Source organism: Streptopelia decaocto, assembly GCF_964273445.1.
Source record: "Streptopelia decaocto genome assembly, chromosome: 6".
In the NCBI taxonomy this organism is placed as follows: domain Eukaryota; kingdom Metazoa; phylum Chordata; class Aves; order Columbiformes; family Columbidae; genus Streptopelia; species Streptopelia decaocto.
The window spans coordinates 18,120,193-18,137,119 of NC_138660.1; the positions used below are offsets into that span (position 1 = coordinate 18,120,193).

At 38.6% G+C, this 16,927-nt stretch overlaps 1 protein-coding gene across 8 annotated transcripts in view; it reads left to right on the forward strand.

Moving 5' to 3' along the window:
* DOCK10 (dedicator of cytokinesis 10) overlaps positions 1 to 16,927 on the forward strand; it is a 154,125-nt gene that overhangs the window by 97,634 nt on the left and 39,564 nt on the right. For all 8 annotated transcript variants that reach the window (XM_082057115.1, XM_082057108.1, XM_082057112.1 and 5 more), the window contains exons 15-25: positions 1,464 to 1,586; positions 2,852 to 2,931; positions 6,263 to 6,450; positions 7,089 to 7,154; positions 8,039 to 8,131; positions 9,922 to 10,045; positions 10,197 to 10,318; positions 10,998 to 11,084; positions 11,621 to 11,713; positions 12,167 to 12,285; positions 14,998 to 15,067. In XM_082057115.1, coding sequence (XP_081913241.1) covers positions 1,464 to 1,586; positions 2,852 to 2,931; positions 6,263 to 6,450; positions 7,089 to 7,154; positions 8,039 to 8,131; positions 9,922 to 10,045; positions 10,197 to 10,318; positions 10,998 to 11,084; positions 11,621 to 11,713; positions 12,167 to 12,285; positions 14,998 to 15,067 — 1,165 coding nt within the window. The remainder of the gene's footprint in view (positions 1 to 1,463; positions 1,587 to 2,851; positions 2,932 to 6,262; positions 6,451 to 7,088; positions 7,155 to 8,038; positions 8,132 to 9,921; positions 10,046 to 10,196; positions 10,319 to 10,997; positions 11,085 to 11,620; positions 11,714 to 12,166; positions 12,286 to 14,997; positions 15,068 to 16,927) is intronic.

The window sequence follows — 16,927 nt, forward strand, 5'->3', positions numbered from 1 at the left end:
CTAACTGCTGGAGGCAAAAATCTGATAGAAAAGAGTTTATTATTCTCTACAGTTACAAAGTAATGAAATAGTGGTGCTTCTCTCAGTTAAAAAGTTAAGACACAGTGCATTTATACATATCCTTGGGATCCTCTTCCAAAGGTTTACTCCATTATTTTGCATCTGGCAACAATTTGTTCTGGCATCAATTCTTCTTCTCACTGGCATTGGAAAAGAGAAGTAAATTAAGGAAGCAAGATTGGCCAAGTGATTCACAGAACAGCACTTAGTGTCAAGAACATTTTACTTTTGTTAAGCAATGTTTTTACGTACTGCAGTTGAATCCAAGGTTCATTAATTTGGATAGCTGTTACATTATCCTGTCCAGCCAGAGTGTGTGACCATGGGGTCACACACAAAGGGCACTGAAATGTGTTAATTAAATCCTGCAAGTGTCAATGAGCGGGAATGGAAATATCTAGGAACATTTTCCTGTGTGCAGAACAGCTGATACTCACTGTTCCCAGTTATAGATGGATATCCTTTTTTTCCATTTCATTTGGCACTTTGTAGCTGGTTCGCCAAACATTTAGTCGATGCTCCACAAGCTTGTTTTGTGAAGGAAACCCAAACCCCAGTGAGTTGTTGTCATGCTCCTGGAGGACACAGAACAAATTTAATGCACAGGAAGATTCAATAGAGATCTCTAACCTGATTGTGCAAAAGCATACATTTCTTTACATGGTGAGATGTAGTGATTGGGATTTGACATCTTGCTGTGATTTCTGTTATTTAATATTATCGTTATTTTCATTGGATAGTAACTTCTTGGATAAAACTACCTATCAATGTGATGAATTCTTCAAAATGCTTCCTCGAAATCAGGAGTCAGTCTCTTGTTGGAGTGAGGAGTCATGTCCTTGATGTGTGAGCAAGATGGCCAAGTCCCAGCAGGCTCAGGGGTGGTGGCTCTGGCCAGGGGTGGGCTCTCCAGGGCTGCCCCAGGACCTCGCGGAGCGGCTGGAGAAGGCAGCCTTGCAGCTAGGGCAATGGAGGGGTGGGCAGGAGTGTGGAGCTGCCTCCGGGGAGGTCCTGGACACTTCCAGCTCTCTCAAGGGAGACTTAGCTATAGAGGATGGGGAAAAAATGGTGTTCTATAATAGCGTTAAACCCCGGCAACTCTGAACTGTGAGCAGTCCTGCTGCACCCGAGGCCAGTGGGGACCCTCTGCACCGTGTAAGGTTAAACGTGGTCTGAATTCTTTGCAGGACTGAGACACCACATGCAAATAAAGTGAAGTTGCCTGTGCTTCCACAAAAGTACAGCTTGGAAGAGCTTTCTTGCTTGAGGCTCTGTAGGGAGCCCTTAAATTTATGTAAGAAGTCATATCATAACACTGTTAAAATATTACATGACAATTTCAAATGTTCAAATATGTATATGAGATAGTGTTTATAAACATGTCATTTTTTTTTTCTTTATAGACCAGTGTTTAAAGATAATCAGGGAAATGTTGACAGAGACTCCCGATTCTCACCTTTATTCAGGCAAGAAAGTAATAAGATTTCCATGGAAGATTTGATTAAACTAATAACAGAGTACAGAAGGTAAGGAACAGTTTTTAATATTGTTTGAGAAGGAATAAAAGCTTTATACAGCTGTGCAGAATAATTTTCACAGGTTTTTTTCTTCATTTAACACAGTGTGCTATAGTGGCCATGCTAAATTGGTGTTTTTCACATTAGCCTATTACTTGCCAAAGGCTGCTTTAGGTTGGACGATCCAGGAAAACTGTCATTTGGCACATTAATAAATGTTATTATAACCTAAAAAAGAGTGATTCCTTAAATTAGCTTCCATCAGTGGAGATGCAGGTGAAGTAACCAACAAGAGAACATTATCTCAGGAGAAAAAAAAAAGGGAAAAAAAAGCTAGAAATGAAAAGTCGTTCTTTAATGGCTTCCCCACTCCTTTGTTTTGTTTGTTCGAGTCTCCATGACAAACTGCAGAGTGAACATTGGAAGGAAAAATCTTCTCCAAATGTTTGACAGTGTGTAAATTAGTGAATAGCAGTTTGGCTGGATAGTCTTCCACACAGGTGTAAATCAGGTTAATTTTAGAGCAGAGTCTTTGTTTATACTGGATAAGTAAGGTGAGAATTGTACCATTATTTTTTCCCTGTCCCTTGTACTCTAAATGTGCCTAGAAATCAATTAATCTAGTTAATTTCTCCTGTTCCATTTATATAAAATCAGATCATAGAAAAAGTTAATGTCAATTGGTTTGGGTCCTTAATCTCTTGGCCATCTTATTGTTACTGGTCAGGAAACTTTACTGAAATTCTCACAACTCTTATTAGTCATCACTACTGGGTTTGTCTGTCTAAAGCATCTCCTAGATAAAAGGAATTTAGCATCATAGTTGTGGCACTTCTCAGATTGTGTAGATGTGAGGAATATACTTTGGTCCCTTTTCAGCATGGCACTTGCAGAAGCCATGATGCTGTGAGCTCCTCTCATGTTAGTGATCGCTGAGTTCCTTTTAGAGAACATTTGATTCAGATTTTAGAAAGAGAAAGTGGGTACGTTAATTCTCATAAGGTTTGGTTCATCAGTTTCATTCTCTTTTGCAAAATGTGCTGTAATATTGCTTGCAAAGAGAAGGCAAGAACGAGGCCAAGAAAGGAGAAAGAAAGAGAGAAAAATTCATGCTGTTGCTTTTGATTTAATAGCCAATAGGTGTATGTTAAATGTGTTTAATGTATATTTATACCTTAAATCAGGGTCTGTTTTTCATTTTAGGTTAATTCCTATGATGAATGTAATCTCTCTTGTTCTAATTTTCTAAAATGTTTTCGTTTCTGTCGTTGCAGAGCAGAGAAGATTAGCAAAATACAGACTATACCTGGCTGTTTGGACATTGCAGTTGACTGTGTTCCTTTGGAACATCCAAGTATGATTCTACTTTATAATTAATTATTATAATTAAATAAGACATTGTCGTCAACTTTCCAGCCATAACGACCTCGAGACAGTTCTGGTAGAAGTGTCATTCCATAGAAAAACATATGCAGGGAGTTGTTCTTGATTTGTTTTTTTTTAATTGCACTGTTCTTTGTTTCATCCTGTACCTGGCCAGATATACTCCAGCAGTACGGCATGCTGAATCCGCGTGTGATGGAAGTCCAAGGACCACTTTTTGGTCTCTAAGGGATTAGGCCAAGGAGATGAGGACTTCTGAAGCTTGATGTTTGCAGCCTTGCGCTGTTGGTGGGCTGCAATGCTCATGTCCTCTGAATTAGCATGCATGGGACGCGCAGCAGATTAAGGATGCAGACTAGATAAAGGACTTAATTCAGAGGCCACTCTGGCATCAGTGCAGCAACTGCAAAGAGAGATGTTTCTAACTGGTTCCTTTTATCTCTTTTCAAATTTTCTGTTGCAAGGACCACATTTCTGTGACCCACTGTTGAAAAAAGCTCAGGACCATGGAATTCCTCTGAAGTCTATCATCACACATCTTTATACCATCTTCATATGCTATTATATAAAAAAATAGTTGAACTAACATTTCAAAAGCAGTTTTAGTTTTGAAATTAGAAGAAACTGCTGGCTTGGAGTTGGCAAAATGGTCCAAAGCTGCTTGGCCCTTTTACTGTTACCTGTCTCAGTGTGCACTGTGGCCAAGTGAAAGTCTGGCTGTAAATGGTATGTGCTAGTAAAGTGCCCAGCTCCTGTGGAAAGACAATTAAATTTCCCTCATTCTAAAGAGTAAAGGCTTAAACATTTATTTGGTTTTGCGAAAATTAATCTTACTCTGAATAAGGCTGTAAAGCTATTTAAAAACTGTACCAGAAAACTTCCATACTGTAGGATTCATTAAAATCTCCATGAAAACTCTTGTTGACTTCAGCCAGGTCTGAAGGAAGCATTGTAATAGCAGTAACCAGTTCTGTTGTAACACCTCCTTCCCGCTCAAAATAAGTTGTGCTAGGCTATCGCTAAAATCCTTTACTGCCAAGAAAAGCCACTGAAAAGGGAAGCTGGCCAAAGATCTTCGCACAAAGATCTTGGCCTCGTACAACTGTTTCTCTAGTGACCAACACTACCTTACTTCACGTTAGCATCAGTTTGCATTAGATAACAGAAGCAGATCTTTCTTTTTATAAGCTACAACAATTAATAGCAAGGGGTGTTGTCTGACGGTGTTTAACCTGAAACAAAACTTCTGCCTTTGCTGCTACATGGGGAGAAACCAAACTCCCATAGCTGTAGCAGAGGGGAAGCTGGACCTCCCACCTGCACTACATGGTCCCTGCTTCTCCTCTGGCTGGAAGGTCAAGACTCTGAAACTGGCAATAGGGCAGCAGGTACTGTTGCTGCTACATCCTCTGCTTTTCCCTTAAAATACCGATTAAAACGTGAGTCTCCATTCTTGTGGAGGGCAGTCACAGGGAGTAGTTTGTAGCAGAAAGCCATGCAACTGGCAGCAAAGTGGGCTGTCGCCTGCATGTGCATGTCTGTGCGATGGACGGGAGCACCGAGAGACCAGAACCTCACAGCTGGCTGCAGGAGCCCTCGCTTGCCAGCTGGCTTCTTCCTGGGATACTGCTTCTTCTCACTCTCTACAGGCTATTGCTACTCTCCTATCTGAGCCAGTGAGATTTAAATACTTCATTTATTACTTCCCTTTTTGTGTTCAGTTCAGCACTATTTCTTTTTCCCTGTGGATTTTCTACAGGCTACTGGAAGTACAGTATGCACAGAGCACAGAAAGACCTTGGGGTGGTCCCTGGGTTTCTCTAATAAAAAATGAGGCTAATCGTGATCAAAAATGGACACAATAAAATGCTTATAAATCAAGTTTGAGGGGCATCTGGCCAAATTATAAGACATAGCACATCATCATCTTTTAAATGGGTTGCCTGAGATTTGCCCAAACAAAAAGCTGCCCATCAGAGCTTTGTAGACCAAGAGTAATGAGCAGAGGCTTCCAAGTACTGGCAATATTAGTAGCAGAATGGCAGACCTTCGTAACTTTGTATGTGACCCTGAGTATCTTCGCTGACCAACAGAGGAATTTGCATGGTTATCTACAAGGAACTGTTGCTGATGCTGTGGAGAATAAATCTCCTCAAGGCTTTTCTACAGCAGGCGGTGGCTGCTTCTGGCTGACAAATGCAAGTGATGGAAATAAGCTGTCCCCTTTTAATGCTGCCCATTTTGATTAGGAAAGACAATTTTTTTTAATATATGGATCTTCCCACGTAAATTCAGGAGCTGTGTTTGCGGGGTGTACAAATTAACCAGATACATTCATATTTTATTGGGCAGCAGGCTGGAATGTTTTCAGTGTCTATTTGAAAGAAAGCAAAGGGAACCCACCCTGCACAAGCTGGCATAGAGCTGCTTCTGTCCCACCTGCTTGTGCTGCAGAGAACCTGCACTGTCCTGAAACTGCCCATTTCCTCTTGTGTTAGTTTAGAAGGAAGTAACATTTGGTATCGTGCGTACGAGGTATCACTAGCTTCTTTTGGCTTCCTCGCCACAAATTGGTAGGCTTTTCCTGTGGGTTATTCTAGGGTTTGAGGAAGGAATTTGTAGGTAGGACCTTCTAACTGCTTTTCCCAGAAATAACTTGGGACATCCCAGCATTGGTGACCCTTCTCAGATACTTTTATGCAAACAGCCTTTGAGTTCTCCATGCTGCAGTTACACGTCTCACTGACCTAGCGGCACAGGCAGGCAGGGAATGCTCTATCTGGCTTTCATCGCTCCTTGTCTGGGTGAGAGAGTGCTTGTTTTCATCTTCTGTTTCTTGATCTGATTTCAGTTATCCCAATTGCATCATATATTTAATCTAGTTCTGCACTACTTGTTTCTTCATTTTGTTTACTATGTTATTAAATAATAGAAAAACTTAAATGAGATATTGAGCTGTAAAATTAATTAGAAACAGCATCACTTGAATATATTGAAACTGCCCATATGCCAGTGGTGCTGTTATGCCATCAAATGCCATCAAATATCGTATGTGTCAAAAGAGGTTTTCAGTGCTGTACTGTTTAACTCAAATGAGATAAACCATTTAAGGACAACATTTTTTAATTGTTCTGAGGTAACATGGATGCAGTCTAAGGCAGAACTTGACCTGTTGCATCTCAGCATTACTTATTGTTTGCAATTTAAGGTGGGATTTTAGTTGTTCCATCTCAATATTACTTCGTATAAGACTGTAAAAACAAACATAATATGTGATGGCTTTCTTTTTTGTTCTTTTGAAGACTGTGTAACTTCGTCTTTTATTCCAATCAAGCCATTTAATGACATAAAGGAGCATCAACCTACAGTGGAAGTTGAGGAGTTTGTACAGGGATCAACAAAATATTCTCGACCTTACAGAGTATACAAGAACCAAATATACATATATCCAAAACACCTCAAGTATGATAGCCAAAAATACTTTAACAAGGTACGGTATGTAACCTATTCAGGCCAACATTGGGTAGTAGTGTGCTGCGTGAGCCCTCATCGAAAAGAAGGAGTACTCATCATAAAGGAGGGGGAAATGGTGACGTGCATCACTGACTTGGCTTTTGATCTTTTTTAATTTTTGCAATCATAAAACATTGGTACAATTTTAAGGAAATGAATCTACGGATTAATTTTAAGTTGTATCAGCGATTCAAAGAGAGATACTGAGGTAATAGCTCTTTTGCAATTTTCAGAAGGGCTATATTTTAATGAAATGATGTGTGCAGATAAAATTAATCTGGATAATATCTGTAGTTCTTAAATGAAACTCGAGTACTGCTTGCGTTTTCATGGTGATTGAAACTTAATTAAGGACAAGACACAAGTTAGTGCTGGTCATTTTAATCTGTTTCTGCACAGTCAATTTGAGGCCTGGCTTGCATTTTGACTGTTCTTCTTGGAAATATATTTTTCTAGTGATATTATTGTGACTTGAAGGCATTTTAAATGTTGCTATACCATCTGTATTTTTCTTCTAGATTTTGAAAAGAGCTTGTTTCAGCCATTATTATTTTCCTGTATTTTTATGGGTACCCTATTTCTGATCTAAGCTTTAACACATTCCTGTCTTTTCAGGCACGGAATATAACAGTGTGCATTGAGTTTAAAAGCTCTGATGAAGAAGGAGCAAAGCCACTGAAGGTGAGCCACAACAGGAGAACCATGTTTCTGAGGACACTACTTATAAAATCCAGAAATGAGGGCAGTACTAACCTGGAATAATTAAAGAGTGAATGTTGTCATGCATCCTTCTGCACCTGCACTGTGGTTCTGTTTGATCCCAGCTGGTCATAATGATTCAAGCTCACAGTGGCGTTGTGCAGTTCTGGCTTTCTGACTGGTAGAGGGGAAAGAAGGCGATAATAGAAAACATAACTATGTTTTTACAGTGCAACTTCTTTTTTCTAAAATTTACCATTTACCCTACATTTCTCACTGAGCTCAGGACTCTTGATTGAAAAGAGTGAGGCACAAAATTAGAAGAACCTTAGACTTATTCTAACTTTGTTATTGACCAAGGGCTACTGTTGTACTGTAGTTTCCCCACCAAAGAAGTGACTGCTACTCAGTAATCAGAGCCTCTAGACAGGACTCTGCTTAGGAAGGACATTGTTAACCGATGTAGCTTTTATAACATTGAAAAGTCAGTGAAGACCTTGTATTGGCTATTGTACTGCAATACAAAGTGAAGTAGCTGCAATATTGTACTGCAATAAAAAGTGAAGTAGCTTTTGTAAAGCTTTTTGCGGAAAACTCTGAAATTAAGAACAGCAAGGAAGAAGTATAAGGACCCTGTGTTGCTTAGTAGAGTGTAGGGTAATTTTCACAGAATCAATGGACTTTTACTGGAAGCATGTATAAAAAATAGCAGGTTTGAGCACTTAAAATGTTTCTTTTAATATTTGATTGAAGCAAGTATCAATCTTTCATGATATTGTTTTCAATGTACATACATATTAGATATACCAAGACTAGTATTATCAGCAGAATTTCACAATGTAATTAAAGCATGTTACTTTTACCAGTGTATTTATGGAAAGCCAGGTGGACCATTATTTACAACAGCAGCCTACACCGCTGTGCTACATCATTCCCAGAATCCTGATTTCTATGATGAGGTCAGTCTGCTTTGTCTTTCTTTATATGTCTGCCAATCGTACATATTTGCCAGTGAGAGAGGAAAATATGTCCAAAGAATACTTCTGTTACAATTGCTTGTGTATCTAGATGTGTCTGTGTTACACAGATTAACATACTGTCTCACATTTGGGTGTTTTTTCTTAAATCAACTCAGTGAATCCTTCCTTTTGTAAGGTGTTCTGAGTACAGTTAAGATGCTGTATAATTAATTAGGGACAGTCTAGCTCTCTAAAATATGCGTCTGGATTGCTTTAAGGGTCCAGCTGCATCTCTGAGTTTAATGGAAACAGTAAACATTATGATGAAGGATGGAGCCAAATGTCAGAACAAATCCCTGTCTGAGATGTAAGATCTGCATTGGGGCATTTTTGTTGATCCAGTGGTCTGAACAGAATGAGCAGTGATGTGTAGTGGCTGCAGCAAGTCATTTTGCTGGTGCTTTTGAGGAAGCAGCTGTAGAATAGAGTTCATATATTGGTCTTTGCCAAATGTTAGTTGCACATGTGCCTTTTATGTTTCGCCAACACCAAGTATTGATCCCCCAGTCTTTTTGCAAGTGAACTTAATTAGTTTCACCCTTTCTGTGACTAGTGTGTTTGATGGCCTGTGAATATCCTGTGTCTGTTCTGCATTTTCCACTACTTTGATAAAATGACAAGGGCAAGACCAGCAGATAATGTACAACTACGTGTGAAGCATCAATTTTAAGATTCACATTTAGGAACTGAGATGGAGCTTAAGGCATTACAGCTTCAGAGATCTTGAACCCGCTGCTACATCTTTGTAAGCAGTGGTTTGGGTTTTAACACATCTGAAAATGTCCTTCATGTGATGCTAGTGAGCCATCTGGTTTCGAGCAGATTACTTTCAACTTGAACAAAGAGCTGAATTCAGATCTTAATAGCTGATTTGGCTGGAAGAGGTGTGCACCTGTCCTTAATGTTCCTAGCACAGCAAGTGCAGTCTTTAAAAGAATGTAGTATGTTATCAAGAAAGTTGCTGTAATCTCCATGTCTGAATGGCCATTTCATATCTATGTTTATGGTATTAGATTCTTACCCATAAGCTGATTTAACATTGGAAGCATTTATCAACCATTTCTAGACCTTACTTTAAGCATAGGATTAGCTTGGATAAACTACATCATAGCTCACAAGGGCAAGGGGTCTTTTTTATTAGTTCCTATGGCAATATGGTTTGATTGCTTTCTATTTTTATTCCCATAGGTTAGTAATACCTCAAACCTGATCTGTAGTGTTTCATGGATGACATGATATGAGATTTAAGACTGAACAAAAATCATAAATAAAAGTTTATTTTTTTATCAGCATTTATTACTTGGTCATTGTCATGAAATGATGATGAAGCAGTAGCAGAAATGTCATTTTAGGTTTTGGTTTGGTTATCCTGAAAGTGTGAGAATGGTGATGGCTATTTATAGCTGCTAGTGTGCAGGTGATGGCTTCTAAGCAGGGTCCATCACTCTTTAGTTCTGTCCTCTTTCATCTTACACTCTTTCATCATAAATGCAAATATTCATCCACAAGACAGAGAGGAAAAAAAATGTTTTAAGTAAAAGTGATGGATGATCATCTTAAACAATTTCTTTAAGAGAGCATCTATTACCCATGCAGACGAATATTGGCCAGTAAAGGCAGGCTGTGTTTAGACCTCTGTGTAGAGAGAGATGTTACTCATTTAGACCATCTCTGATGACTGGTGTAATCGATTTTTAAACTAAAGTGAGGTGTAACATTTTACATTTCAGGTGAAAATTGAACTTCCCACTCAACTCCATAAGAAACACCACATTCTGTTTTCATTTTATCATGTCACCTGTGACATAAATGCAAAAGCTAATGCCAAAAAGAAAGAGGCTCTGGAAACACCAGGTACCTGTAGTAGAATTACTTTCAATTGTAAATATAAATGATGTACATTCAAATAAGGATTGCAGAACTTCTGGCTGGATATTATTGTCTTCCTTTGAGTTTCAGAAGCTTAATTTTCCAAAGAATCAAATTGATTTGTTCTTGTGCACAGTGGGATATGCGTGGCTTCCTTTGTTGAAAGATGCCCAGTTGGCTTCCCAAGAGCACAACGTGGCAGTGGCAAGCAGCCTGCCTCCCAGTTACCTCAGCCTTCCAGAACCAACTAGTGGAAAGGTATTAATTCATACTTTGATATTATTCAAATGGTACAGAGCATTTATTTGCAGATGTTTTACATGAGATCAGATTTGCTTTTACACTTACCTGAAAGTGTAAATGATAAATAGGATATCAGTTTTAGATAATTCACATGCGTATCATTAAGTGTATGAACTATTACATGTACCACTGAACTGAGAGTTGTATATTGCCAATTCACAGCTATACATGGAAAAAGTGTATTTTATAACTATGTATTCTACAATATTATGCTTAACTTCTCCAAAACATGAATGAGAGTGCTCTTAAAGAACTCTTTTCACAAACTCAGGCCATATGACTTTAATTCTCCAGCTGACGTGAGCCACGATCATGATTCATTCTCCAGCTTTGCAGTGTGATATCATATTTTCCCACTGATCCTGTCCAGTTTGGATTATTTCTGCATCCTTGTATTTGTTTCACTATTGTCATGAGGACAGGGTGGGGCAGTGATCTGGTCCTTTAAATTATGACATTTGTGGGCTTGTGCTGAAAAGGAAGTTTGTACTGTAAAAATCCTGCAGTTGTGAAAGCACAGTAGCCAGCACAGCTCATGCGCACACATGTGCAAAGTTATGCAGTGAAAATTTAATGCACACTTGAATAAGTAGGAAATAAGTGGGAAATTTTGTTTGTTTGTTTGTTTTAATAGCAGATCGGCTGTGATGTAAAATGGGTAGATAGTGGGAAACCGCTTTTCAAAGTCTCTACTTTTGTTGTATCGACAGTAAATACTCAGGTAAGCCAAATTCCCTCTTAGCTCTGTTTACCTGCTTACGAGCAAAAAGGGTCCAGGAATGTCTGAAAGATGCTATACAATCTTGTATGAATTTGTTTCTTTAACATTTAAAGGCAAGATGACAAGGGTGGAACACACACTTAAAGGAAATAAAAATTATTTAAGATTATACCAACAGAAAAATTGTGGAATATCAGTTTAAACAGCAAGAGGGTAAATTGTGAGCCCCAGGAAGAAAACAACAACAACAAAAAACCCTGGCCATTCAAATCCCTTAGATTGTGAATTAAAAACTAGTTGCTCACAACACTGAAAAAAGGAGTGGTCAAACCACCTAGAAATAAGTTGTGTGTAGCAAGCTGTGTTGACCAATTGGTCAGGCTAAGTAAGTTGATCTGTCTTTCTGTGTCTTATGTCTAAGGCAGTAGGGACCAAGTATGTTCTTCAGTATCGTAGGTGATCACTGTAACCAATTAATAGAGCTGAATTCTAGTCCTTTCTATAATATACATTAATCTGAATGTTTATTATTTTAGGATCCGTACCTGAATAACTTTTTCCATCAGTGCCAAGAAAGGGAAAAGGATCTATCCCAGCCTCCTACCTCAAACTTCATCAATTCTTGTAAGGTAAAGTAACCTACAGCACAAACTGTGCTATAAAATTGCACTTAGGCCTTTCTCTCAACCAATCTGTCATTGCACAATTCTAAACATGGCATATTAGGAAATACAAGTCTTGAAAGCAGTGCTTAAGTTATTTTCTTGCTTGTAGATACATATGCTTAGCAAAATACGAAAATTGGTTTTAGTTTCTCTTTTTTGTCTCTTTTTTTCCCTCCTTAAGTCAGGGTAGAGCAAAATATTGGAATTCTGAAATTTGGACAAGACCTACAGTTGTTGTCTGGTTGTATTTAACACTAATTCTGTGGGGAACCAGTCTTCTACTTAGTTGTCCTGTTTTTCTGTTGCTGTTACACAAGTGACTGAAATGCATTTTACCTGCTGAAGCAGGAAACCAAGTAATCAACTTTCATTGCTCATACTGGAAAAATCTCATTTTCTTTCTTACATCTGTTACAGAATTTGCTGAGGATCGAGAAGATCCATGTAATTATGAATTTTCTTCCTGTAGTCCTGAATCAACTCTTCTGGGTTTTGGTGCAAAACAGTGATGATGAAGTTACAACAGCTGTGACCAGGTATCTGAATATTTTCTGTATGAGGAAAAGGATTCACTCCAAAGTGCAAATATAGAGTTAGTGCAATTATAGCTGCTCTTACAATGACTGACTGTGACTTTTAGACTTCAGTAGATGAGAATGCCTGTTTCCCCCTTAACACAATGCTCTGTAAATTATGTGTGGAAGAGTGTGGTATCGTGTGGCTGACTGATAGCAACCAGGAAATCACTGACCCTGGCAAGCATGTCTCTGTACCCTGAGGCAATCCTAGGTTAAGGTCTCATTCTCAAGGAGCTAAGTGCTACCTAACAAAGCTGAATACCAGTTTTGGTTTACGTTTGTGTCTGAGGCTATGAAGTTCAGCACAGGAAGAGCTTAGCATCTTGCAGCATCCAATGAAGAGTCAAACAACCAGGTCACACTGTTCTGGGCATTTTTTAATTAGAGTATATCAGCAATAACTGAAGAGCAATGGAAGCATTTTCCAGTGAGTGGGCAAACAACTGGAATGATTTGCTGAGTCTCTCACCCTTCACATAATGAAATTGTTTTTATTGATGCTGTTAATCAGGGCAGCAGGAAAAAATATTGGAAAGATTATTATTGGTCTCTGCAGGAGGGCAGAAAGTTGCATTGCATTTTCTTTTGGCCATAGTGGTGTTTTTGCTGTACTTCTGCCAGTAGCTAAACATGGGGACTACAATACAACTAATAGAAAAAAAAAAAAATGACAACTATATTTAGCAAGCCTGTTAGACTAATCTGCTGTCAGTGTATTTTTTTTTCTTTCCACAAATTGTTCTTCAGAATTAGTTCAGGTTCCATGGCACCTTGCAGTCCAGTTTTACTACATCTAGGCACTAGGATTAGAAGAACCTTTCCTTGTAAACTTGTGTGATTTCATCACTACAGACTATTTTCTGAGGCAGAGGGCCAGTCGGACCTTTGTTCAGGACTCCTTTATGGCCAACGAATCAACTGATGTTAAGGTTAGATAAAGAGAATGAAAAATTTCATCCAGGCTGGAATTTCAGTTAACTGACTGGAAAATAAATGCTACAGAAAATGCAGCTGTTAAAAAAACAGTTTTAGTAATTAAATGTAAAAATGAAAAGATGTTAATATTTTCCTGCTTAAGATTTTGGCTATACAGCCACCTGGCCAAAAAAAAGAGAAAAGAAGGATTCTCAGTGTTTTTCTTGTATTTGTAATGGCTTTCGTGTGGAGAGAGTTGATGTTAATGGGAATATGCACATCTGCACTGTGTGCCATTCATTGATGTGTCCTATATATACACACATTGTATTTTGTTTAGAATAGCTTGAAGCAGCTTGTGTTGAACATATTAAAAGCAACAACAACAGAATGAGAGCATAGATTGGCTTATGTGTTGGGAAGAAAACATTATTCTTTTTATACTTTCTCATGGTTATTTACTTGTCTGGGGGCCCAGTCATGTCAGCATTTCTCTGTCTCATGTTTGCCAGAACTCATTTCAATTTCAAATCAGAATAAAGGCTGAAGGAGCAGAATAGGCACAACTGATTTTGTCATAGCTTTTTTTGTTTTGCTGCAAGGTTTACTTTTCCTACTAACAGTGAGAAATTAGACATATGAAAAATACTGACTTAAAATAATTACAAAGCTTTTGAATTCAATAATAAGAATTGGCATAAAACACTCAAATAACCAAGCTAGTCAAAATTGCTACTTGTATGTGGACCACAGTCAGCAATATTAATACTCCATTTTAGTCATACTGTTACTATGCATATCCCTGAATTTGAGATGCAGTTCACTAATTATTGACATTTGAGAACCATGAACTGTTTCCTCCCCATTCTTTTAACATAAAAATAAGATAATGAAATTGAAGAGTCTTTTCTGTGTCAAGTATCCTGAAAAAATTAAATCACAGTAATCAAGAGGAAATCTTATGGTTGAGTTGAAGAAGACTTCTTGCTCAGAATTGTGTTTTCTGAAACAGGGTGATCTCAACGATCGCTTGGGTACAAACGGAAGAGAAAACTTTGCTGACACACTTGTCTGTTAGTAGAAGCTCAGGTTGTGAGAGTGGGTGCTGACATGACCCAGGCAATTTTCCTCCATGCTGCTGATCACCAAACTGGTCTGCAGAAGCTCAGAGCATCTGTGGTTGCACCAAGTGTACGGCCTCTCCCTGCTACTGTGCCGGGAGTGCTGGGTATGGGCAAACATTGCAGGAGAGGGACCTGCTCAGGCTTGACCTTAGGCTTGTGTTTGTCTTTGATTAATGGTGCTGTCATAAGCAAAGTATCACAGCTTTACAGAATTACCGTGATCTGACAGAACCTGACAAGCATTCCCAAAGAGGCTTTTTCCCCTCTGTTTCATTAACGTACTCTAATTTTTCTTATTCCTAGTCATCTAAAGTCAGTATAAGTTTTAGTTAGTTAATAGTTTTTGTGTTTTTTTTTTTTCTACATCAGTAGGGTTATAATCATTAAAACTGGGTGCATTTTGTTAGACAAATGCACATATAGCAGCACAATCCATGCAAGTGGAAGGCCCAAGGGGTGACCATGTTTTTCCCAGTGGAACAGTTTCTGCACACACTATTTATCATCTGAATCACAACCCTTATGGACTGTTCTAAATAAGGTTACAGTAACAGAAAAATGTGATGCATCAGATAAACTTTCTCTGCCTTACAACACAAAACAGCTCATTATTTTTTCTTTTATCTTGCAGGGTTCTTACTAACATTGTTGCTAAGTGCCATGAAGAACAACTAGACAACTGCATCAATTCTTATGTGACGGTAAGATTGCTGTTATACTGTTAACTAGTTTATGTGGGGGATTTTGTTTTGGCTTTTGTGGGGTTTTTTCCTGTTTACTGTTAGTTGTACTTGCTTGTGGCTTTCTCTGCATTTGCATCATAGCTTTCTACTACTAGTAGGATGGGTGTCTCTGGTTAGGAAACTAAGGTAAGATTTGGAAGAGGCTGAGTCAATTCTCCTCTGCCATAAGTTTCTTCTGTCACGTTGAGCATATTACACTGCCTTTCTGTGTTTTGGGAGCATCCTGTAGAACAGGGACACTCCATGGACTGTCCTTATCCACCAAACTTGGCTGCATCCTGGCTTGCAACTTTGCTCCAATGAGGAGGACAAAGGGCTGCTCATGCTTCCTCTGCTTGGTGCAGCTTTCTTTCTATAGGATACCCAGTTGAGCAAGCACAGGGGGAGGAAAGTGCAGGGCACTCTTAAAGGGTACTGGGATCTGGGAGGGGTGACTCTCCATAGCTGATGACTAGAGCTTACGTTTTAAAGGGGAGACGTAGTGCAGTTGCACTTCCACAGAGCCTCTGGGAACGTAGGCTTATTGGCAGTCTTTGTGAAATGGTGTTAAACTGAGAACTTCCCACCGTACAGGGTTTGAGAGAAGGGAAGCGGGAGATAAGTAGATGAAAGATCATAAAATTTCAGCTGGATAGATACTAGGGACATTTAATTTAGTTTGCTCATAGTTTGCAGCATTCTTCTTGACTGTGAGATTTCTCACTTTAAAATATCCAGCCAGCTGTATTATACGTGTGCAGGGTTGCCTTCATTGTAGTTGAAAAGGATCCACAAGTGGTAATTTTTATGGAAGAGGTACTTCTGAGTGTCTTCATGGTTGCAAGATGGCTGCATCTTTCTTAGGAAGCTGTAGCTTTTTAACTAAGCTTTACATTATTTTCTGAAGTTGTAATTTTAGTTTCAAGATCCTGTGTCTTTATGTGTGCTGTTGTACATAAATTCTTCTCTCATTTGTGGAGTTCATATTCTTGTAACTGAACCCTGTTTACTCAGCTTTTTTCATCCATTATTGGTTTGAAGAGGAGGGTATATATAGAATATATATGGATACGTTCTCTGAAGTTTGGTTCTGGGCAAGCTGTATTGTTGCTTAAAAGGCCAAAGGAGTGGCCTCTTTAAAGATCATCTCCTTGTTATCTGTATCAATTGAATATCTATTTAATGAGTAAGAGTAGTGCTATTGGCCAGCAAGTATCTCAAAAATTATGTATTTGGGTAATAACTGAGATTTTTATGAAGAAGGATGTTTTTAAGTAGAAGAATTCTGCTGACGTCTAGTAGAACTGTTTAGGCTCCAAAATAAATACCCTATGTAACATTTCAATGTAGTTAATTAGGTGCGTATTAACACCTCTTCTACACAATAACTTTTCAAAATTGCCACAGACACCTATTGCGGCTCAATATCTTTGAAATAACAAGTGATTATTAAGCCACACCAAAAGTCCATTTAACCTGTTTTTCCATTTCCAGCAGCAGTCAAAAGCCAGTAACTGTTAATCTCCTTTATTCATCTGTAAGGAAATGAATACCTACTTTAGAAATGCTGATCTGGGAATAAGTAAGTTGAGAATTGTGAGTGACTCAGATGCAATAATAATGCGAAAATACACTGACTTAAACTGAACCCAGAAATGTCAAACTATGTAGGGAGAAGCTTATGGCATCTGCTCTGGAAACAAAGCTGAATATTAATAAGATGTTTTCAAGTTGTATTCCTTTCTTTTACCTGCCTTGCTGAATGGAAAAGTTATTTCATCCCAACTGGTGCACTGGCAGAGCTCTTGCTTTAGGGAAGGTATAATGAATCCCAATATC